Source organism: Panthera uncia, chromosome B1, assembly GCF_023721935.1.
Source record: "Panthera uncia isolate 11264 chromosome B1, Puncia_PCG_1.0, whole genome shotgun sequence".
NCBI classification, from domain to species: Eukaryota; Metazoa; Chordata; class Mammalia; order Carnivora; family Felidae; genus Panthera; species Panthera uncia.
In genome coordinates, this window is record NC_064811.1 from 167,687,609 (window position 1) to 167,712,874 (window position 25,266).

A 25,266-nucleotide genomic window follows, 5' to 3' on the forward strand; every position below is an offset into this window, starting at 1 on the left:
AACCCCGGCACAATCCTCCTGATCTGGAGGCCCAAATTCACTATTGTCCCTTGCTGAGCTCAGGTATTGCTCTGGCCAGGAGACGGAGGAGAGAAGAAAAGCAGAGAAAACCTCACTCAGTCATATTCGGTCTGCCGTAGTTAGATCTCTTTAATAACAATGTCCTGGCACTCCGCAGTGAGTTTTTAGATTCACTGTTTTATAGAACAGAATCAACATTCAGTACACAATAACATCTTCTTTAACACACTTCTGTACAGTCCTATCTCCTCTTGTATATAAAGAAAAATCTCAATTTCCAACCATTCTCCTTTTCTCCATGAGGTTTATTTGAGGTAATACTTTCCCATTCTGAACTCCTAAGACTTATTTTCTTCCTGATGACTTCTTTCTGCTTTCGGATACATATTTCTGTTGTTTCGTCCATATTCTAGCTTCCATTTAGCCTTGAGAAGACCTCCAGACCAAAAATCATCCGTAAGAGTCGTTGAGGTCTCTGGGTCTGTGTGCTTACTATTCCTTCTTCTCAAATAACTTCCCCACCCTGCTTCACCTGGCTAATTCATGTCTCGGCTTACACGTTACTTCCTCAGGAAGGCCTTTTCTGACCTTAAGATGTTAGACACCCTACACTGCATTCATATTTATGTCCCTTATCATATAAATCATTTTTATTATCTGTATTTCCACAAGATTTTAAGCTTCCTGACAGTTGGCATCAATTTTTTCTTGCTTAGAGTTGAATTTCCGGAACCAAATAGAGTCATGCTTATAACTCAAATAATGTTGGTATATATCATGCCTATAACTGAAATAATATTTGTAAAATGCATGGGTGGATGGATGGATAGATGGATGGATATACAGGTCTCAGGTAATTTGTCCATTCAGGTGGCAGAGTTGTGTGATTTGTTAAAAGAGGCCAGAAGCAGACATTTGCTATTATATGGACTACTGCTAAAGAAAGCAGGCATTGTTTGCTGATGATTAAAAGATGAACGCAGCCAAATCAATTTTTGTGTATTTATAACTACCAGCAAATGTTTGTGCATTTTTGCAGGAAAAATTTGAAACTGAATTGAAGTATGAAATGACAGTTAATGGGAAAATTGCAGTGCTTTACTTGAAAAAAAGCAAGTAAGTGTTTTTACTTCTCACATTACCCTCACCAACAAAAAGTTAGCAGGTGGAAACTGTGCTGAATGAGTCTGTTTCTGCTTAAGGCTCTCAAAAACCTCAGCTAATAAGCTTTTTCTCTCGACTGGCCCACGGGGTTGGGTGAATATATGTTCCTACTGAAGTGGTTTACGTTGAGCCAAACAATAGTTTATTAGTGTTTCAATTCTTCTAGTAATAAAACACAGTGAATGAGGTACAAGCAGATATACATATTATCAAGTTCAAGGAAAAGGCAGATTTCTAGACCTTCCCCTACATTATTTTGTTATTTTAATATTTTAATTTTAAATTTATTTATTCAAATTCAAGTCAGTTAACGAACAGTGTAGTATGGGTTTCAGGAGTAGAACCCAGTGATTTATCACTTGCATATAATCCACAGTGCTCATCTCAACAAGTGCCCTCCTTAATGCCCATCATCCATTTAGCCCACCCCCCACCCACCACCCTTCCAGCATCCCTCAGTTTGTTCTCTGTATTTAAGAGTCTCTTACAGTTTGCCTCCCTCTCTCTTTGTAACTTATTTTTCCTCTCCTTCCCCTATGTTCATCTGTTGTGTTTCTTAAATTCCATATATGAGTGAAATTATATGACATTATTGTATTTTATTTACTAGTACTGAAAGATTAGATTTGTTTATTTATTGAGAGAGAGAGAGACAGAGCACATGGGCTGAGGAGGGGAAGAGAGAGAGAGAGAGAGAGAGAGAGAGAGAGAGAGAGAATCCTAAGCAGTCTCTGCATTGACAGTGAGGCTTGATCCCATGAACCTCGAGATCATGACCTGAGCTGAAATCAAGAGTCTGACACTTAACCAACTGAGCCACCCAGGTGCCCCCTGAAAGATTAGGTTTTAAAGCGATTCGCAGTCATTTCCATCAGGAAAAAAAAATATATATCTAAGTTAAATTTTTTTTTTAACGTTTATTTATTTTTGAGACAGAGAGAGACAGAGCATGAACGGGAGAGGGTCAGAGAGAGGGAGAAACAGAATCCAAAACAGGCTCCCGGCTCTGAGCTGTCAGCACAGAGCCCGATGCAGGGCTTGAACTCACGGACCGGGAGATCATGACCTGAGCCGAAGTCGGCCACTTAACTGACTGAGCCACCCAGGCACCCCAAGATATATCTAAGTTAAATAACCCCTAGAACCAATTGGGCTCTTCTGATTCCAACACCAGTGCTCTTTCCCACCCAGTTACACACTAACCCGCCCACTTTCTCATGCAATTACATTGTCCTCGTGCTCCTCATTCTCTTTATTCACGGCGGCCACAGGCAACATTTCTTGCAAATTTCATGGCCTCTGCTCTTGCCCAGATCTTGATCATCCTACATCTTGACTATTTCAAACGTAGTTTCCCCACCGAATTCTGTGCTTTCAAGCTCTTTCAATCCTTTAATTATCCTATGTAGTACAGCAAGATTTTTTTTCATTCAAATAGACTCTTTGCCTTTTGCAAAACTTCACAACAGCCTGGAGTTTGGAAATCACGTGGCAGGGTGGAAATAGTACAGGTGTGGACTTGAAGCAGACCTAGATATGATCCTTTGCCACTGGAACTGTGTAATTGTTATGGAACCTGGCCTGGATCCACCCAGCCGAAGAACCAAGCGGCACTCAGGGATCTCGGAAGGCAGGAGGTTTATTTCACACCGGCGGGCTCAGAGAAGATCACTCTCCAGAGGTCTGAGTTCATAAGCAGAGGGAACAATTTATAGTCTGTGACTTCCGCATTCCGCATTAGTAGTAATTTGGCCAGTGTGGCAAGAGGGGTAGGAAGAGGAACCGGGAAGGGGAGTCTTTGGGCAGGGACTGGAATTTCCCTATCAGTCCTGTCGGCCACCTTATAACAAATTTTTCCCTATCATAATCTCATCTGGAAAATAATGTGAGTCATATTTACCATGTAAGACTTCAGAAAGGATGAAATGAATGATCCATGTAAAGTGTGTAACTCAGTGGCTGGTATAAAGACGGCATTTTACACCTACTAGTTACTTCCTTTTCTCCCCACCCCGCCTCTTTAAAAGGTATATCCAGACTCTTATGTGCTGGTGGGTCATTGAAAGAACTCAAAAAAGCTCGGTCAAAATTCTGGAAGGGCCCTACCTACCAAATGCAGGTCAGTTCCCAATAGACTTTCACTGCTACGGTTGTTAGCAGTCGCTGGGAACTGAAAAGGACTGGCGAAAATGTAGTTATCGTAAACTGGTGAGAGACGCTGCCCTTTTTAGTCATTTTTATCAACTCTACCCTTCTTACTTCCATTTGGAAATGGAAATTTATCTCCCCTAAATAAGTATAAAAGTCTGGTGAAAAAGCAGATACTGTTCATGGCAGTCAGGAATATCTCTGTTCCTCTCAGTCTTCATGCTTGTATTAGTCTTGAGGGGTTAGGAGGATGAGCTCAGGAGCTAGAACATTCCTGCGCATCCAGTGAAAGCTTTCATTTTGATAACTGGACTTTTTAAAAAAAAATTTTTTAAATGTTTATTTTTGCGAGAGAGAGAGAGAGACAGACAGAGAGAGAGAGAGAGAGAGAGATGAGAGATGTGAGCGGGGGAGGGGCAGAGAGAAAGGGAGACTCAGAATCCAAAGCAGGCTCCATGCTCTGAGCTGTCCGCACACAGCCCGACACGGGGCTTGAACCCATGAACCGTGAGATCATGACCTGACCTGAAATTGGACACTCAACAGACTGAGCCACCCAGGCACCCCTGATCACTGGACTTTTCAATTAGCGTGAGTAACCATGAATTTATTTTTCTTTTTTTCTTCAGGGGTCTCCTTGCACCAGGTTACACGGAAACACATTATAATTCCACTGGAGGGGAGGTCACCACCAGCCCACAGATCATGGTAAAATAGAATATCCTAGATTCATTGTCAATCAGGGTACGACTCACACACCCAAAGGCAGTGTCATTGCCATACAAACAGGGAAAGTGAAAGCATTTACGACATTGGTGCCTTTTCCAGCGGTAGTAATTTCTTAATTGATCCTCCAATATTCGTACAGTTTGACAAGAACAAACGCATTTCTTGACCCATGGTCAAGACCCATGGTAACCCTTTCCAGCCTTCAGGGGCTCCCTCTAGGAGAGTAGGCAGGAGTCTCTCATCTTCATTAGAAGAGTGAAAAATTGAATACGTCTTGTGTCCTTTTTTTTTTCCACTTCTTTTCTTTTCTTTCTTTCTTTCTTTCTTTCTTTCTTTCTTTCTTTCTTTCTTTTAGAGGGAGAGAAAGAGAACAGGGGGAAGGGGCAGAGGGAGAGAAAGAGAATCCCAAGCAGGCTCCATACTCAGTGCAGAGCCCAACATAGGGCTTGATCCCACAACCCTGGGATCATGGCCTGAGCCACAATCAAGAGTCTGACACTCGACCAACTGAGGTACGCAGGCGCCCCTACATCTCATGATTTTAGTCAATGCCAATCACCTCACTGGATTGTATAGTCTCTTGATCTCAAGACTATTTCCTCAATGACAGAACTGTAGAATTCTGTTTTTTTGTAAATACTCTTTTTACTCTTTACTCCTATTTAGAGAAGGCAACTGTGTTAAGTAGTGTGAGGGGTATTTTATCATTTCCATCTTTTCTGAGCTCCATTTTACTTTTGGAAGGCTTTCACTCATTCTCCTCATAGTGATGGCACAGACATTTATGTGGGTCAATACTCATCGGTCCCAAAGCAGAAAGTTTGCTCGATTAAAGTACATCCATATGGAAAAGTGCTACAGTTGGGCATTTTGCTCCAAATGGAAGCAGAGATGTCATACTAATCCAGTTAATCTGCTGAAACTTTTTGAATGAATCAAGAAACAACAACACAATCTGGAAAACCTATTCATTGGAAAGAGCTTGTAGGTGTCAGAAAAAATAATTAATGAGCAGTCAGCCCAGGGAAAGGATATTGATGTTTTGGGGACTTGGGTTTTCAGTTTTCATCTGCATGTTGTTTCTTCCAGACTGAATTCACCCGTTACCCTTTTTTCTGCAAGACTTAATATTTACACCAACATTTAACAAATGTTCTTTAGGCATTGGGCTAATTAACCAAATATTAAAGGTTTTAACCATAAAAAGCTTCTTAACCATTTTTTTTTTGGTATCTCTAAGTTGACTGTTGTTCAGCATAAAAGGATTTGAAAATATTATAGATCTTATTGCCCGATTTCAAATTCAGATTTAGGAGTGGATCTAAGAACACACACACTTTCCTTTACAAAACTCTTTTTTTTTTTCTTGTTTAGGATGACTGTTATTACCAAGGACATGTCATTAATGAAAAAGTTTCTGATGCCAGCATCAGCACGTGTAGGGGCCTAAGGTAAGGCTTCAAGAATGGTTTGTGTATATCTGCGGTGATGGGTGAGTGTGTGTGTCTTAATAAAGCTGAAGAATCTCAAATATAATGAATTATATTGTAGTTAAGTATGAATCCTAAGGGCTCAAGAATTTTGAAATTTGAAGGAAACAGGTCTCTTTTTTTATTTTTATTTATTTATGTTTTCAATATAGGAAATTTATTGTCAAATTGGTTTCCATACAACACCCAGTGCTCATCCCAAAAGGTGCCCTCCTCAATACCCATCACCCACCCTCCCCTCCCTCCCACCCCCCCATCAACCCTCAGTTTGGAAACAGGTCTCTTGATAGTAGTTTGTAAATTACACATTTGAATTACTTGCAGAAGTGTGTTTGTTTGTCTGCTTTTTTCAAAATACAGGGTTTTTTTGTTTTTTGTTTTTTTTTTTGAGCTCGAATCCTTAGGAAACAGGAGCTCCTCTCCACCTTCTCTCTTTACTCTAAATTCCCTCTTCAGCTTGTCCTATCCAAGCCTATGACATCATTTTCTTCTGTAGGCATCTGTCTACAGTGAGATATTTCTTCTGATGCCCAGACTTGATTATCTAATTTTGTCTTCCATATCTCCACATCTCTTCCATATCTGGATAGCTTAATGAAATCTCAATCCTGATGAACCCCAAATCAAACTAATGATTTCCTCCCAAATCTGGTGTTTTTCCAGTGGTCCCTATGCCAGTGAATGGTATAATCAACCAACTTCTTGCCCAATCCAGAAACCTAGGTTCCTTGATGATTTCTTGCCTCTCAACTACCCACTTTGAATCCATTATCAAGCCCCATTGATTATACGTTCTAAATGTTCACTGAGATTATTCAATACATTCTCGTTCTACTGCCACATCCTACTCCAAGGTACCATGGTCCTTTATGCAGATCATTGCAACAAATCATCTACTTCTCTCTTCACATCCAGTCTTGTCTTCTAATTCAATGTACACTTAATCCAGTCTCTTGCTATATATTCTTATGCTTTTTCTTCATAGCAATTATCTGTAATTATGAATATTACATATAATATACGTACTTGTGGGTTAAATGTGACTCTTTGATCAACATCCATCTTCCTTGTTTGACTATAAGCTCCACAAGAGGAGAAACCACAACTCTTTTCTTTCTTACTGTCTGCCCTTAATCCAATGACTAATGAATAATGGGAAAGCCCTAAATATTGGTGAAATGAATATTAGCTTGGGGTTCCAGCAGGGATAATTGATAATAAATTGATAATATTTGTTGATCAAGTGCTTTATATATTATGTCCTTCAATCCTTACAATCATTCTAATAGGTAGGTACTTTTCTCATTTTATAAAAGGAGAAACTGAAGCTGTGTGAGTCTAGGTAATTTTCCCATAGAATCAGAGCTAAAAAGTTATAGACCCAGATTTTTAATCCTTATTTATAGGACTCCAAAGTCTTAATTTGCAGGCACCTTTAGAGCAGACAAGGCTTGAGAATTGGAAGAACACTGGGTGAGAATCAGGAAGTTTCCATTCTAGTGTCAGCTCTGACACAACAGGTGAGCTATGTGACATCACAATAGTCGCTTCTCTCCAACGGGCCCCATTTCCTCATAGAAAAAATAAGTCGAGGTCATCTCTAGGTATATCTTCAGCTGCAATGTTACCCTATTTTCCGTGGCCGTGAGCTTGAAATTATACGGCGTTGGTAACTTTTTGCGATCTCTAAGTCTACAGTGCTTTCAAAAGCAGGAATATTTTTTAAGAAGCCTGGGTTCTCATGTTTTCCAGAGGCTACTTCAGTCAGGGAGATCAAAGGTACTTCATTGAACCTTTAAGCCCCACAAATCAGGATGCACAAGAACATGCACTCTTCAGGTATGATCCCGAGGAAAAGAAGGCTAACAGCACCTGCGGGACGGATGACATATTGTGGGTACACGGATCTCGGCAGAATGTGGTTCCACCTGCCACCAGTCTGGTGGTATGTATATTTTTATTTTTTATTTGCAGCGCTCTCATGTATCTCGTCCTGGTTGCCCCGTCTTCCAGTCTCAGTAGTTGCGATTAATGGAAACTCGATAGTCATTGTCGAACTAGTAGCCCTATAGTTGGCTCTAGAGACACTAACATCTTGTTGTACATTGATGATTTATTTAATAAGTATTTACAGATCGACTATTATGCGTAAGGTTAAAATGCATAAGGTTAAAACCTATCGATGCGTAAAGTTAAAATGAAGTGTAAATATGATGCTTGCCCTCTAGGAAAAGACAACTTTGCCAATGCTACAACACACAACAAAGGTCTAAAGTATTACTTTGACATTAAATATCCTGCCGTCTTCATGAATGAACTCATTCAACAGATTTCTTTCTTGGAGTGCTGCCATGGGTGCTGGGGATGTAGCAGTGAGCAAAAATAAACACAGGATGTGTCCAGAGGAATTTAGAATACTCTTACATACATGAATTCATCTTCCGGTCACAGAAGAAAAGTGAATATGGCTTGTTTGAAGCCACAGGTGGATCTAAAAGGTCATTGCCATAATCACTTTCCTTTCCTTCCGGAGACACTATATCTAATCATTTCTTCTGTTTTCAGAATCCATTAAGCACGGGGCAGAGGTGGTCTGAATAAAAGAAAATCTCAATCCGCTGGGTTTGATTTGAGTTCACTTTGCTGGGGGTTTAAATTCTACCCGTGATATGGTATCTAGGAACCCAGAGGAACCACTCCTAGAGACGAAGACTCAAGGATTATTTCCAGGTTTTGGCCTGAGCAAATGATGAATGGTAGTACTGTTAACTGAGGTGGGAGAATGAGGGAGAAGCAGATTTTGTCTGCAGTTTGGGAATCGGTGGTTGTAATTTTGACCACGTTAAGTTGTGGTATCGGACATTCGAATGGATGCATGAAGTAAGGAGTTAATTATAAGAGTCTGGCCTTTAGAGAAGAGGCCAAGACTGGAGATACACGTTTGATAGTAATTAGTGCAGGGTTCCTATTTAAATAAGGCAGAACACGTAAAAAGCTACCGATGCCACATAATTTCAAGCTCATGGCAGTAGACTATAGTATAACATTGTGATTCCCTAGGAAGACTGCCTGGATAAAGCAAAGGGTTGAGCTTTAATGACAGCCTCTAATACTTAGTGGTCAAACAGAGGAGAGGGTTACAGGAGTTACAAACCCCAAATGGTTAGGGCCCCGCTTCCCTCCGTAACCTCACCTACCTTCTGCTCCCCACCCACCGATGACCTCCCCCATTATGTTCTGACAAACACATCCTTTTTTCTCTGTGCTTTCAACATGCCAATATTAATTCGCTTTAGAGTCTTGTTCACTTTTTTTTTTTTTTTTCCCTCAGCTGGAATGATCTTCCAATGTGTCTTCCCTTTCCTGGTTTCTCATTTTCATTAATAATGTCTGCTGCACGACCAAGTCTTCAGAACTAACCATATATTCTGAAATAACTCCCTTGTCACTCAATATCCCATCACTCCATTTACTCCTTCGAGTAGCACTAAGATCACCACCTGATAGCCCTATGCCTGTCTACTGGGAGCTGCTTAAGCCCATGGGCCATGTCTGGTTCACTGCCTTATGCCTGGTGCCCCCAGCACTGGTGGTGGGGTTAGGTGCTAAATGAATGTGCTGCTCCTGTGGAGGGTGGGAGGGAAGTGCATAGCTCACCAGATGACGCCTAGAAGTCTTGCTCATGGAAGTTTATTTACCTGTTAAAAGACAAGCACTTCCTGAAATGCAACATGATAAACTTTGATAGTTTATCAGTTAGTATGAATAATGTATCTGCTACTTGTCAGTGGCAAAATCCACTATGAAATGTGTCTTTTGCTGTCGTGGTTTAGTGGAGAAAAGGGAACAAAAACTAGGGAAGCTTGGAATGTGGGAAAGAGATCCAGTTCTGCCTAAGGAGAAGCAAGCAGAGGGGCACCTGGGTGGCTCAGTTGGTTGAGCGTCCAATTTCTGCTCAGGTCATGATCTCCTGATTCAGGAGTTCAAGCCCTGCCCTGCGTCAGGCTCTGTGCTGACAGCTCAGAGCCTGGAGCCTGCTTCAGATTTTGTCCCCTGTTCCCCCCCGCCCTGCCCCTCCTCTCTCTCTCTCTCTCTCTCTCAAAAATAAACATTTAAAAAATAAAAATAAACGAGCAGACTAGGTGCCATGGTAGCTCTGGACATTGCACCATTGCTAAGGAAGGAGGTATTCACTGGGAGAGGAATGAAAGGCTACTTAAAAACAAAAACAACATGAATAAAACACTGGGAGGTTGCAGAAGTCAGAGTTTCTCTATTTCAGGGCAGGAGAGTGGGAAGAGTCCATGGTTCAAAAAAATCCAAAGACTTTGGTTTTAGTTCCAGCACACTTATTAGTTGTGCAATCATTTAAATTCTGGCAAAATGAAGGGGTCAGACTAGAATATCACCGATATCCCTGCTAGTTCTGGTATTCTGAGCCTCTCATCATAGTTAATTCTGGTTGGTTAGAGTTCAAATGATAATGTTGTCTTTCTTTATTGCCAGGTATCAACCCATCTCTTAGAAAATTACACATTTCAAAGAAAAGAATGACTTTTGCGGAGAATGATGTTGTCTTAGTAATTTTCCTTTTTATATTTATTATAGAAATCAAAAGACCGGAAGGGTCGGGAACGTAAGAAATACATAGAGTTTTATTTGGTCCTGGATAATGGTGAGGTAATTATATCAGATACCTATGTCTTTTCAAATCTCCTATATAAATTTATTGTGTGAAATATTAAATATATGGATCAGTTTTCAAAAGTCATGAATATGAGCTATTCCTTTTTTGAATTGTTCTGACCCTAGGAAATTTGACATTTAATTAGAGTGTTAATGACTTCTCCTTTTCAGGAATGTACACCTGATATGATAGGTATAAAGTGAATTCTTTGCACTTTATCCTTTATTTTTGTCTCCAAACTTAGCCTCCAATTAAGTTCCTTTGTTATTTTGTCTTTCATTAAGCGGTTAAATCATTGGCAAGTTAGAATATATGCTCATCAGAAAGTGGTAAATGCATAGGACTCATGAATGGAATCTTCTGAAAAAAGGCACTTTTGGGGGGTAACATTCATTGTTTATATTCTTTTGCAAGAATTCATTTTCATATATTGGAAATCTAAGGTTCACATGTATGCTCCCACAAGGAGAAGTTTTATGCTATGATAATCTAAGTTAATTTGTTTAAGTCATAAAGCTTGGCCTCTAATTCTACTAAATTCATTTACCATTTACCATTCATATATATATTTTTAATGAATAGCATATTCCTTGCACTGAATCTGCACAGCTTATGAAACCATGATATTTAAGTGAACATACATTTGGGATAATTCCATAGAGACTTACACTGAGCTCCTACTGCAGGCGTAAAACATCATCTCTACTCCAAAAGTGCTTTAATTTAGCTAAAGCAGTAAGGAACCATTTTGCATCTTTTAACTGTTAACTTTCATAACTGTTTGTTCATTATAACCACTGATAAGCAAAATAACCCGAAGTTGCCTTTTTTCACCTTCTAATGATATTCATTTCTACCAATGCCCATATCTTGTCTCGTTTCTTGTTTGTTTGTTTGTAGTTTAAAAAGCACAATCAAGATCCAGAGGAAATAAGAAAGAGGGTGTTTGAAATGGCCAATTATGTCAATATGGTACGGTATATTTTATTAAGTGCAATTTCAACAATTTGTGAGGCGGTGCCATTGGGTTTTTCTACGAATGCTCTTGAAGCAGGGAAAGAAAGTCACCACTCCTGACTAACAATGCTTGATTGGCTCTTGAACTTTTGCTACTTAATTGAATATTAATATTACATGATAGAGATATTTCTCACCTACTTGCCACACTGTTCTCAGGTTGAAGAACGTATAAGAGATGATTTTGTTTGAATTGTTTTTGTTTTTCTAATGCCTGGGGAGACATCACTGACCAGCAAATCCCAACTGAAATCCAAATCTATGGAAGAACATGGAAAAGCAAACAAAATCAGCTGAACTCTGGCACAGAGTTATTTCATTTAATCCTCAACACAACTCTGAGATATTTCTAAGCCTTAATATTATAGCTAAAGAATTAAATCCTGGGAAGCAAAGGAGCTTGCCTAAAATCACAAAGTTAGGAAATGGGAGACGTAAGATTTGAACTTAGATTGGTTGGATTTCCAAGTCCATTTCGATCGGAAAGATGTTGATCTTGGTTTGTTAGTGTCTTGTTAGTTAAACATCTAGTTAGTCTGCCTCCTTAGATGGGTGAGTCACTTTGTGGCAGCCTGCAAGTTCTCTAAGGATAGAGGAAAAAATGAAAGTGGATTCAATGACCAACATCATCTGGGTCTCGTCTTCTCACCACAAAGACTTCTCCCAAAGAACCCCAAGAATTGGCCATATTTACTGAGCATCTCCTTTGTAAATTTTTTTTAAACATTTATTTATTATTGAGAGACAGAGAGACACAGAGCATGAGCAGGGGAGGGGCCGAGAGACGGAGAGACACAGAATCCAAAGCAGGCTTCAGGCTCTGAGCTGTCAGCACAGAGCCCGACGCGGGGCTCGAACTCACAAACCGCGAGATCATGACCTGAGCCGAAGTCAGTCGCTCAACCAACTGAGCCACCCCGGCGCCCCACTGAGCATCTCCTTTGTGACAGGAACTTTTTGATGACAGAAATAAAGTGGGGAACAAAACTGACAAATATCCCTCCCTTCAAGGGAGTTTACATTCTTGTCCAAGACAAGCATAAAAATACCAAATAAAGAGTAGGTAGGATGGTGATTATAAATGCTATAAAAAAGTAAAGCAGGATAAAAAAGAGAGAGAGAGAGAGAGAGAGAGAGAGAGAGAGGCAGGTTCCTCTTGGGTGCTGTGTTAAATAGGGAAGCCTAAGTCCAAGATGTCCAAGGTGACATTTGAGTATGGAAAGGAAAGGAGAGAAGCATCTGACCCTAAGGGGGGGTGTGCAAGGCAGAGTGAGGTTCTGAGGACAGAACCCAGATTGTCCTATTTGAGGAACAGCGGGAGGGCCATTGTGGCTGTATGCGGTAAGCCACGGCAAGGGTGGGAGCAGATGACACGTGACAGGCAGTGGTGGCTGGAAACTGCAGGTCTTTATAGACCTATGTAAGGACTTTGTTATGCTGCATGGGTGAGGAAGACATTGGAGGACTGAGCTGAGGTGTAGCATGTTCTGATGTGTGTCCTTAAAAAATGACTTTGGCCACCGCATTGAAAATAAACTGAAGGAAAGCAATTGGCAGAAATAAGACCCGATGGGGGATTGTTCCCTAATTCAAGGCAAGAGATGATGGTGGTTTGAGAAAAAGCAGTGATGGTGGATCTATTGAGACTAGCTGGTCTCTGAATATAGTCAACAGAGTATATGAGGTAGATGAGAGATGAGACGTGTGAGAAAAGGAAAAGATGAGGTGACATCGAGGATTTTGACCTGAGCAACTTGAAGAATGGGTAACGTATTGGCAATAGTGACTCAGAGGAACGATTAGCATTTCCATTTTGTATACATTCATTTTGAGATATCTTTTTGTATAAATATTTCCAAGGGGACATCATTATGCTGTATACCTAAAATAAATATGATGTCATAGGTCAATTGGATTGACAAAAGTATTGTTTCTTAGCGGAGGTGACAATGGGCAGTGGGTTGCTACTTTTTATTAACTGTTCTATGACTAAGTACTTTTTAAAAATACGTTCATGTTTCGTGTTACATTTTTATATTTAAAAATGAAAATATTGGAGACCCTACATTTCAAAAATCAGAGAAAATACTAGGAAATTTCCCTGAGATCAGGGGTAGACATGTCCATACTGACAATGACCCCCACATGTCTAGAACCTACGAGGTGCCACATTATATCATTGTATGTATGTGCCGATGAATCATTAAGGATTAAAGAGAAGATTCGTGGGTGAAAAAAGAAAAAAAGATATCCAGGTAAAAATGCTAGATATACAAGATTGTTTGAAGTTTTGAAGTCTGGGTGGAGAGATAAATCCAAAAGTCTTTTTTTTTTTCAAGTTTATTTATTTATTTTGAGAGAGAGAGAGAGAGAGAGAGAGAACTCACATGAGCAGGGGAGGGGCAGAGAAAGAGGGAGAGAGAGAGAATCCCAAGCAGGCTCCGTACGGTCAGTGAAGAGCCTGATGCAGGGCTTGAACTCATGAACCGTGAGGATATGACCTGAGCCAAAATCAAGAGTCGGACACTTAAATGACTGAGCCACCCAGGTGCCCCTAAGTGCTCAGAATGGCGTGAGACGTGGGTCAGCGAACTGTAGCCTGTGGGCCATATCTGGCATGCTGCCTTTTTATAAAACGATTTTATTGAAACATGGCCACACCATTTGTTTACGCATTATCTATGGCTGCTTTCCTGCCACAGTGCCAGTGGTGAGGAAGAGTTACAACAGAGACCACGCAGCTTCAAAGCCTGAAGCAGTCTCTATCCGGACCTTTAAGGAATAAGCTTGCCAACCTTGGTGTAAGGTAACCAAAGGAATGGTGTAGATAAGTAGAAAAGAGACCTAAGAACACGTCCTTGAAGTGCTTCTTTGAGGAGAGGTCAGAGTACAGGAGAAACCAATAGAGACCAGGAAAGAGGAGGCAAAGAGCTTCAAGGAAAACCAGGGGATAGTGTTGTTCTGGAAGCCGCTTGAGACAAAAACCCATCAAAGGAAGAAATAATCAATGACGTTAGATGCTTCTGAGGACTGAGGATTGGCCATCAGATTTAATAGCGTAGAAGTTACCAGTCGCCTGGATGAAGCACAATTCTGTGGAGCGTTAGAGTACGGGCACGATTAGAGTGAGCCCAACGAGAATAGGAAGTGGAATTAGAGACAGCAGATACAGAAAATTCTCTTCAAAAATTTCGCTATAAATAGAAGCAGAGAAATGGTGGGTAAGTGACAGGGGGGGAAGGTCATAAAGAGATCCTCCCCACTGTGATGGGTCATTCTTTTTATGCTGATGGGAACGGGTCCGTGGAAGGCTAAGCAGAGACAATGCAAGGAGTTTGGAAGAATTGTGGAATCATCTCCTTGATCTGGGGAGAGATTGGAGGTCTAGCGCATGAGTAGAGAAGCTGGCCTTCGGCTCACATAAACATTCCTCTGTAGAGTAAAGAAGGTGAGCACAGGTTGTTGGAAGAGGTTTAGCTCAGTAGGTAGACAGTGGTGGGAGCCAGTCAAAGTTCTCTTCTGATTGCCTCTTTACTCTGAGTTTGGAAGCAAGGGCATCTGCTCAAAGGGAGGTTTCAATACTTTAAAAACATTTTTTGTTAATGTTTATTCCTTTTTGAGAGGAAGGCAGACCGCAAGGAGGGAGGGACGGAGAGACAGGGAGACACAGAATCCGAAGCGGGCTCCAGGTTCTGAGCTGTCAGCAAAGCCTGACACGGGGCTCGAACCCATGAACCTCGAGATCATGACCTGAGCCGAAGTCGGAAGTTTCACCAATTGAGCCACCCAGGCACCCCAGATTTTGACTTTTCTTTTGATGGTTACTGCATTCCTCAATGCTTTTATTATTTTCCAAACGACTTAAAAACATTTCCTCAGGTTTCTCAGCATAAAGTTGACCCATGAGGAAGCCTGTCACCATGGGTTTTTTTTTTCTCCCCCAGCTTTATTGAGATGTAATTGGCATAGCACATTGTGTGGGTTTAGCTGTTCAGTATGTTGGTTTGATATACTCATAACACTGCAAAATGATTTCCACCATAGGTTAGCGTCATATAATTACCATTGCTTTTTTGCGGTGAGAACATTTACGAATTACTGTCACCAATGTTAAAGTATATAATATGGTATTATTAACTATAAGTACCAAGCTGTACGTTAGATCTCCAGAGCGTGTTCATCTTATAACTGGAAGTTTGTACTCTTACCAACACTGTGCAGTTACATCAGCTATAGTAGCAATTTAAACTTTTGAGAGTAAGCATATTGTCTTATAAGGTTAATTGATTATTTCTAAAAGTTACCCTGTATGCATCATTGGTTATTTGGCTCATTCCAGGTTTAAGAATCAGAGGACCACTTCATTGCGACTCACAGATGCAGAACTTTTTCATATAGCACGCTCTTTTTCCAATGTCCAAACCAGCACTGAGTCACCCTTGCTAATTCTGGAATGTTCTGACTCAGGGAACAATGCAAAGCATTTGAGTCATTACACTTACATTGAAGTCATAGTAGTGAACTACTAACTGAAAATTATAATCTGCCTTAAGGTGGCAAGCGAGAGAAGTTTATTTTAATAGGACTTTTGCTCTGAAAAACAGCAGTCTCCAGACCTGAAATACCTAAGGGTGTCTGCCTTGCCTGAGTATGGGGGTGCTAGCATCCGTGAAAAGAGGTGGTAACTTCCATTTCACAAGTATGTTTGGAAAGAAAGTTTTTACCATGCTGGGAGAAATAGGTTTGAAAATCTAAAGTACATTGAAAATATTGAAAGATAACATTACCACCTATGTCATTCCTTTGACATGTATTCTCTTTGGACAGCTTTATAAAAAGCTAAATACTCATGTGGCCTTAGTCGGTATGGAAATCTGGAATGACAAGGATAAAATAAAGATAACCCCAAATGCAAGCTTCACCTTGGAAAACTTTTCTAAATGGAGGGGAAGTGTCCTCCCAAGAAGAAAACGTCATGATATCGCTCAGTTAATCACGTATGTAGAGTTTTTCCCTTTTGTGTGTTAAATGGTATTTAGCGTAGAAAGTTTCCAAAGCCTTGGCAAAGCAGGTGGTTTCTTGGGGTATAGGGTAAGAGGAAGTGGCTTACACAAAGGGGATAAAAGTTTAAAAAGTATTAGATCGAATCTTATGTTGAATATGCCCTAACTTTTGTTCTAAGTGTTTCTTTTTTTCTTTTTTAAAGAAAAGCTAACAATTTAAAAATGATTCATCAGAAGTCTGTTTTGATTGGGTATACAGAAAGGAAAGACAGGTTTAGATAATGGCAAGAGAAGTTTCAATTCAGTGTTTTAAAAGTCCTGACTAGCTTTAAGTATTAGTGAGGACAAACTTCTAGGATATAAAGAAAACTGTGTATCATATTCTTTTTTTTTTTTTTTAATTTTTTTTAACATTTATTTATTTTTGAGACAGAGAGAGACAGAGCATGAACAGGGGAGGGGCAGAGAGAGAGGGAGACACAGAATCGGAAACAGGCTCCAGGCTCTGAGCTGTCGGCACAGAGCCCAACGCGGGGCTCGAACCCACGGACCGCAAGATCGTGACCTGAGCCAAAGTCGGACGCTTCACCGACCGAGCCACCCAGGCGCCCCTCATATTCTAATCCCACACCTCTCTACCATCCTGCTGAAGTGACTAATCAAAAACAGGGGCAAGGAGGAGAAATAAATCTAGTGACTATAAATTAACACAAAACTGCTGAGCATATGCCTCAAAAGAAATCGAGAAATTTCTTTTGAGGCATATGAATATCCCTGGAATAGTTTGCAGCTGGAATCAGATAGAAGGAAACAGCAATGAATAATTGAAAATTATTCAAGTGTTACTTCCTAAGAAAACAGTAGGTGTCACAGCACATAAGAGGACTAGGCCCTGTCAGAATTAATTAATATTCTGAATTGGTTATTTACTACACATGACACATCAACCCACAACTCCCTGACTTAAAATAAGTCTTCTTGACTTGTGTGTCTGGTTCCTTGCCTGGTAAGGCTGGAGCACAGGGGCTGGTTGGTCATCTCTGTCTATATAACTTTCAAGTGGCTAACTTGGACTGCCTCCAGCATGGCAGCCTCAGGGGTCTGGACATCTTACAAGGTGATCAGTTTTTACCCAGAAGAAGCATTGTAAGAAGACCAAGAGAAAGCCTCAAGTCTTTTCATGAGCATACCTCAGAAATTATAGCGTCACTTCTGGTATATTCTGTTGGTCAAGAGCAAGTCGTAGATCTACCCATATTCAAGGGAAGGTACTACACAGGATAGGAATACTGCAAGCCTAGCTCATTGGGGGTTATATCTGAAGAATAGCTGCCATAGTTCCTTAATTTTGAAAGGTGAGTTCCTTAAATTGTCAAGGGTTCACCGCAGGGTGAGCTCATTTTGTTTGGAGAAAGTTAGTATTTTTTTTCAAGGACTCACAGCTCATAGGTAGTAAGGTAATTCAACTCTTACCAGACTGCCTCCAGGGCCATGCTCAAATTATAGTAAACTCCCATACTTTGAACCAACAGGGTAGAGAAATAAAAATCACAGACAAGATGGCAAATGCATAGATAAAAAATGACAAGCCAACAGGAAGAGTAGATATCCTGTCTAGACTGGAATAAACAGGATAAAAGTACTAAAAAGATATGGTGGAAAGAAATAATTGCATTTTCATTCAAAAATTTACCTAATCAGGGCGCCTGGGTGGCTCAGTCGGTTAAGCGTCCCACTTCGGCTCAGGTCTGATCTCACGGTTCATGGGTTCAACCCCCGCATCGGTCTCTGTGCTGACCGCTCAGAGCCTGGAGCCTGTTTCAGATTCTGTGTCCTCCCCCTGTCTCTGCCCCACCCCTGCTTGTGCTCTGTCTCTCTCTGTCTTTCAAAAATGAATAAACATTAAAAAAATTTTTTTAAAAAGAAAAAAAATTGCGTAATAAATTAACAAAAGGTTGTGTCTATACCTAGGCATAACAAGGTAAGAACTTTGTGGTACAGCTATAATATATCCACTAAAAAAGAGTAAATAGCTAACTCCATAACGGGGGAAGATTTATTTATTATAAATGAGCTGGTAGTGAGAATTGAACCCACACAAATGCAGACTTAAGTATAAGTAATTTTTTTTTAATATGAAGTTTATTGTCAAATTGGTTTCCATACAACACCCAGTGAAGTATAAGTAATTTTATAACATAATTTTTAAAGAGGATATCAATACTGCAAATCTTTAAAATATCAGGTATAATGCAAAATATCATTTCAAAACAACAGATATCTGAAAATTGCCCAAAGGAAGTATAAAGTGGGACGAAGTTCTCTAATTTTCCTTATTCTGCATGGCAAAATCAGTACTCTCCATTCTTGATTATGATAAGTGGGAAAATATAAGTTCAATTTTTTATGTAAATGCATCTACTAAGGGCATTTTTTAAGTAATGCATTCTTTGAAAATTACTAGAGGCAACCCAGGGTCAGGATCTTGATCAGATCACAGAATAATAACAAAGGCAGCACATGGAATCATTGCAAATGGAAAGAAAAAAAAGTGAAGAAGACTAAAAAAAGAAATTAACATTACTAAAACCAAATCAATAGTCTATGCAAATAAATGTAAGTGGCTCAAATTCCTTTTAACAAATATTTCAATAACATAAACGTTTTGTAACGCAAATACATTCAGAATGGGCCCAAATTCCAAATCCCACTATAGCTTAAAACAGTGCTAAAAGTGAACAAAAGTCAATGATATAAAAATATGTGAGAGAAAAACATAAATTAAAACAAAGCATATGTGAAAATACTAATATTCAAATTATATATATATATGTATATATATATATATATGTATATATATATATGGACAAAAACATTCCTGTTTATTTACTTCCTGGCAAGAGATGAATTCCACAACAAAAAATATAAAATAATGAATGAGAGATATAAAATATTAAAAATGATTATATCCGGTGATTATATCCGGGTGCTTATATTTAGTTGATATGACAACCATTGCACATTAAAAAAAATGCCTAATGCAAATTCAAAAACTGAAGGAAATATTTAAGAGTTATTATTTACAATGTGAGTTTCTCTGTTAACCATTTAGAGTCCTGGATGAGTTGTCTATAGAAAATATCATTTAGAATCATAAGTTGTTATATCAATTATTTTCTTTCTTTCAGAGCAACAGAACTTTCTGGAACAACTGTGGGCCTTGCCTTCATGTCTACAATGTGCTCTCCTTATCATTCTGTTGGCATTGTTCAGGTTTGTTTGAAGATAAATAGTTGGTTCTGCGGTTCAAGTCTGTCAAATGCTCTTTTTTTCTGAATCATGTAGGGTTTTTTTGTTGCTATGGCAAATAACATGGATTGAACTTCAAATGTTGAAACAGTCTTGCATATCAAATATAAACACATCATTGCCATAACGTATTATCTTTTTTATATATTGCTGGATTCAACACACTAACATATCTTGAGGATTTCTATAGTCTGTTTAATCCTGAGGGATACTAGTGTGTAGTTGTCTTTTCCTGTTATGTGTTTTTCATGTTGTGTTATTAGAACAAATATCGGGTAAATCTGGCCACATAAAATGATGTGTTCCCAACGTTTCAAATTTATGGAATGTTTTAGTAAGATTGGTATTACTCCTTCCTAAAATGTTTGGTACAATTCATCAGTAAAACTATATGGGTCTGGCATTTCTTTATGTTTTTAACTATGAATACAATTTCTTCCATAGATAACAGAAGTGTTCAGGTTATTTATCTTTTCTCAGATGATATTAGCAATTTATGTCGTTTTCTTATGATCTTACTAAGGACTTATTAATTTTATTGATTTCAGAGAAAGAGCTTTTGCTTTATCGATATTCTCTACGGTTTCCTTGCCTTCAGTTTCATTGATTTCTGCTCTTGATTATTGAATTTCTTTTGCTTTCTCTGCATTAATTTGCTATTCTTTTCTATTACTTAAGGAACATTTTTAGATTATTCATTTGAGGCTTCTCTCTTTTTCAAATATGAACATTTAATGCATAAATTCCCTACCATGCACTGCTTGACTGCATCTGTGATATTTGGATATGTGTGTTTTTATTTTCATTCAGTTAAAAATATTTTCTAATTCCTTTTTGGATCTCCTTTTTGACTAATGTATTATTTAGAAGTATACTATAATGATTTCTATTATGATTTTCTTTTAGTTTCATTATATTATGATCTGAGTATTCATTTGCTAGGGCTTCCATAACAAAATACCCCAGACTGTATGGCTGAAACAACAGAAATGTATTTTCTCAGAGTTCTGGAGGCTAAAAATCCAATATCCAGGTATTGGTAAGTTTGGTTTCTCCTGAGGTCTCCCACATTGGTTTGCAGATGACTACCTTCTTGCTGTGCCCTCACATGACCTTTCCTCTTTGCACACATCCCTTCCTCTTCAGTCATGTTGGATTAGGGTCCCATCCTAACTTATATTCTCATTTAACCTTAGAGGCCCGATCTCCAAATACGGTCATGTTGGGGGTTAAGATTTCGATATACGAATTGGAGTGTGGGGGGGGGGGTGGGCACAATTCAGTTCCTAATAATCTGGAACATACCTCGTAGAATGTTAATATCTTAAAATTTTTTGAGGTTTGTTCTTGGTCAATACTGCATATGAACTTGAAAAAGAATACCTTCTGCTGTTATTGAATGGAGCATTCTATAACCGGCAACCATGTCAAGTTAACTTACAGTGTTCAGTTCTTTTGAATAGTTTATAGAGAGTGGTCAAGTATCCAAGTATAATTGTAGATTTGTCTATTTCTTCTTTCAGTTCTACAAATTTTCACTTCACGGATTCTGAAGCTCTATGGTTAAGCAAATACACAAAAACAGTTGTTAGTCTTTTTGGAGAATTAATCCATTATTGTTTCATGTTCCTCTTTTTTCCTGACATATTCCTGTTCTGAAATCTATTTTGTCTGATATCATTAGAGTTACTCCAACATTTTGTGGCTAAAGTTTGCTTGATGCAACTTTTTCCTTACTTTTACTTTTAGCATATATTTTTCTCTACATTTAAAAGTTTCTGGCATATAGTTGAGTTTTACTTTTTATCTAACCTGACAATCTCTGTCTTTTTTTTTTTTCAACGTTTTTTATTTATTTTTGGGACAGAGAGAGACAGAGCATGAATGGGGGAGGGGCAGAGAGAGAGGGAGACACAGAATCGGAAACAGGCTCCAGGCTCCGAGCCATCAGCCCAGAGCCTGACGCAGGGCTCGAACTCACGGACCGCGAGGTCGTGACCTGGCTGAAGTCGGATGCTTAACCCACTGCGCCACCCAGGCGCCCCTCTGTCTTTTTTTTTTAATTTTATTTTTTATTTTTTAAAATTTACATCCACTATCAACAATAGCCAAACTATGGAAAGAGCCCAAATGTCCATCGATGCATGAATGGATAAAGAAAATGTGGTATATATATATATATATATATATATATATATATATAGTGTAATACAATATATATTAATGCATTAATGTATTAATGTAATACATTATATAATATAATGTATAATAGTAATACAATGGAGTATTACTCTGCAATCTCTGTCTTTTATTTCATATATTTAAATCACTTATATGTAATATAATTATTGATATTGAACTAAAAGCTTCAATTTTTTTTCTAGATGTTTTCTATTCCATCTGGTCTATTTTTTATGCCTTCTTTAGGATTGAGGATTTTTTTTTTTTTTTTAATTTTTTTTCCCAACGTTTTTTATTTATTTTTGGGACAGAGAGAGACAGAGCATGAACGGGGGAGGGGCAGAGAGAGAGGGAGACACAGAATCGGAAACAGGCTCCAGGCTCCGAGCCATCAGCCCAGAGCCTGACGCGGGGCTCGAACCCACGGACCGCGAGATCGTGACCTGGCTGAAGTCGGACGCTTAACCGACTGCGCCACCCAGGCGCCCCTAGGATTGAGGATTTTTAAAAATAATTTCTTTTATCTCCATTATTAGCATTTCACTGTTACCTTTGTTTGTTTATTTTTAATGGTTGCCCTGGTTTATTATATACCTCTGTTTGTTTTACGTTGAAATAATACTGAGCTGCATCACTTGTAATATAAGGATGTTACAAAATTACACCTCTAATTACTCCCTTCCAGTTTTGTGCTATTTTTATCATTTGTTTAACTTTACATACGCTATAAATACACAATATATTGTTACTAATTTTTCTTAGACAGTCATCTTTCAGCACAGTTTAAAGTAAGAAAAAAATTGAGGCACCTATGCGGCTCAGTTGGTTAAGAACCCAACTCTTGATTTAGGCTCAAGTCATGTCCTTATGGTTTGTAAGTTGAACCCTGTGTTGGGCTCTGTGTTGACAGCATGGAGCCTGCTTGGGATTCTCTCTTTCTCTCTCTTTCTGGCCCCTCTCTGACCTCTCTCTCTCAAAATAAATAAATAAACGTTTAAACATAATAAAAGAAAATAAAAATAGTATTATGTTTATCTTAGCTTTATCTAACTCACCTCTATTTCATTCTCAACCCTCTCCGTTTCTTTGCAGAGTTTCTATCTGGTATGATATTTTTTATTTCCTCCCAAAGATTCTTTGAAAATATTTCCCGTAACACAGGTGTGCTGTGGATGAATTTTTTAGTTGCTTTCAGATGACTTTATCTCTCTTTCTTTTTTGTATACATTTTCATTGAGTTTATCATCCTGGCTTAAGAATGTTTTTTCTTTCAATACTTCTAATACTTTCACTTCACTGTCTGCTGGATTACAGAGTTCCTGATGAGAAGTCCGCTGTAAACTTTATCTTTGTTGCTCTGAAATGTATCTTTTTGTTTTCTACTTCAAGATTTTCCCTTTCTTTTTAATTTTCTTTAGTTCGATCATAATTATGTTATAACTAAGTGGACTTTGGGAGAAATGGGTAATATATCACACTTAGTGTTCCTTGAGCTTCTTGGTCTTGGGGCTGTATCTGTGATTAATTATGGAAAATTCTGGGCCGTTACTTCATCAAATATTTCTTCTATTTTATTCTCCTCCTTTTTTTCTTCCAGGGATACAAATTCCTATATCTATGACCATTCTCTATTGCCCCTCAAAACTTATATGCTCTGTTTTTCTATTTGTTTTCTTTTTTATCCTTTTTGCACTATGTGTTTTCACTTGCATAATTTTTGTTGAACTGTTAAAGTCAAGTAATTATTTTCTCAACTATTCCAAATCTACTGTTAAGCCTGTTGCAGATATCGTTCATTTCAGTTACTGTCTTTTTCATTTCTAGCATTTCCATTTGATTCTTTCTTATGGTATCCAGGTCTGTTGAAATTTGTCATCCAGACTTGTGTGCTATTCATCTTTTCTACTGGAGCTTTTACCATATTAATCGTAGTTATTCTAAAGTATCATCTGATAGTTCTAACATCTGTGTCAGATATGAGTCTGGATATGTTCATTGGCAAGGTAGGCCTTTTTCTTTATTTTGTTCTTTTTTTTTTTTTTGGATGCCTTATTATTTTTTGTTGAAAGTCAGACATCCTGTGAAAGGCATTATCTGAGGGGTGTGTGTGTGTGTGTGTGTGTGCGTGTGTATTTTTTCCTTGCCTGGAAATCATCACTTCTTTCCTCCCTCTAGGCCTCTTGAGTAAGGTTTGAATCAATCTAGCAGGAGTTCAGTTGGATTGGGGATTTTGTTGTTGTTGCTATGACTAGCCTCAGTCCATCACAGGCTTTAAATTCCTCTCACATTATTTTATGTTTAGGGTGAAGGCTGGTTTTCCAGAGGGTTTTTCTCAGTGTGTGCTTCATACTCATTTTTAGGTCTTTACTGGATCCCCCAGAGAGTTTCTTTATGCTGCAGACTCTCTCCCTTTGGTAGGTGGTTGTTACTTGTTACTGGATGATCGTTAGAATTTTGGTGGGCAGAGGGCATTTTCTTTCGCTTTACTAAACCTCAGTCTTTGGTAGGTCCTGTGTCCTATAGTGTCAGGGGTAGGTCCTTTGAGTGCTCCTGCTCCACTGCCAGAGGTAGCGACCTCTAATGGACAGAGCCCAATATGTATTCCTGCCCTTCCTTCTCCTTCCTTCCAGGGGTAGAAGCTTTCCATGTGTTTTATTTTCCTTTTTTATAGTTGTATTGAGACTTTACCAGTGCCCTGGGTGACAGGATTTGTTGCTCTTTCTCTCAGAAGCTTAAGCCCTTGGTTCAGGGCTAGAATTAGAATGAGGCGAGTGACACGTTCATTTCACCCTGGACCTTGTCACGTTTGCGCCATGCAGAGAGAGGAGAATGATTTTCGAGTGATTTTATGCCTTTTCATGCTCCTGTTCCCCTCCCCCAGGCCCACACTAGGAGGGAGGCTTTCTCAGAGCTTTCACGTGGTGAGGTCTGTGTGGAGAAAAACCCATGAGTAGGTGAGAATTCCCCTATGTCTGAAGCTCCCACGTTTGGTGTATTTTCTTGCTGTACCACACACACTCTAACTATATGGGTTTTAAGATTATTTTATACGAGTTATTGCTGGAACCTGGTAGCGTCTGAAGCTCCCACATTTGGTGTATTTTCTTGCTGTACCACACACACTCTAACTATATGGGTTTTAAGATTATTTTATACGAGTTATTGCTGGAACCTGGTAGCGTCTCTTCAGGTAAACAAATATTCATGTCCCGACTTTCCCTGTAGCTGCCAGCCTACCTTTCCTTAGATTTCATTTTGTTTGTTGCCTTGTGGCCTCAGCTCTGGATGAGTTCTAGAAAATTGTGAATTGATGGTCCAGTGTTTTTATTGATTGTAAGTTTGGAAGTGATGCTCTCCCCAGACTTCTACAATGTGGTGGTAAGGAACAGAGGTGGGGGGGGGGTTCTCCTTTGCCTTTGTCTGGTTTTGGTCTTAGGCAGGTCCTGGGTGTCAGAAGCAAAGCTTTCTTAGGGATTCTTTCCATCCTTCCCACAGAAGCAAAATTCTGCTTTCTATT

General features: G+C 39.0%; 1 protein-coding gene across 10 annotated transcripts in view; it reads left to right on the forward strand.

The window, feature by feature from the left end:
• Positions 1 to 25,266, forward strand: part of ADAM28 (ADAM metallopeptidase domain 28) — a 77,350-nt gene that overhangs the window by 11,403 nt on the left and 40,681 nt on the right. For 8 of the 10 annotated variants that reach the window (XR_007457999.1, XR_007458001.1, XR_007457997.1 and 5 more), the window contains exons 3-10: positions 1,061 to 1,137; positions 3,963 to 4,041; positions 5,437 to 5,513; positions 7,305 to 7,497; positions 10,161 to 10,232; positions 11,140 to 11,211; positions 16,084 to 16,253; positions 19,448 to 19,532. Coding sequence is in view for 5 of the 10 variants with exons in the window: in XM_049631593.1 (XP_049487550.1) it covers positions 1,061 to 1,137; positions 3,963 to 4,041; positions 5,437 to 5,513; positions 7,305 to 7,497; positions 10,161 to 10,232; positions 11,140 to 11,211; positions 16,084 to 16,253; positions 19,448 to 19,532 (825 nt within the window). In the remaining 5 variants the exon portion in view is untranslated. The remainder of the gene's footprint in view (positions 1 to 1,060; positions 1,138 to 3,962; positions 4,042 to 5,436; positions 5,514 to 7,304; positions 7,498 to 10,160; positions 10,233 to 11,139; positions 11,212 to 16,083; positions 16,254 to 19,447; positions 19,533 to 25,266) is intronic. The other 2 variants (XM_049631594.1, XM_049631595.1) reach the window with 2 other exon arrangements.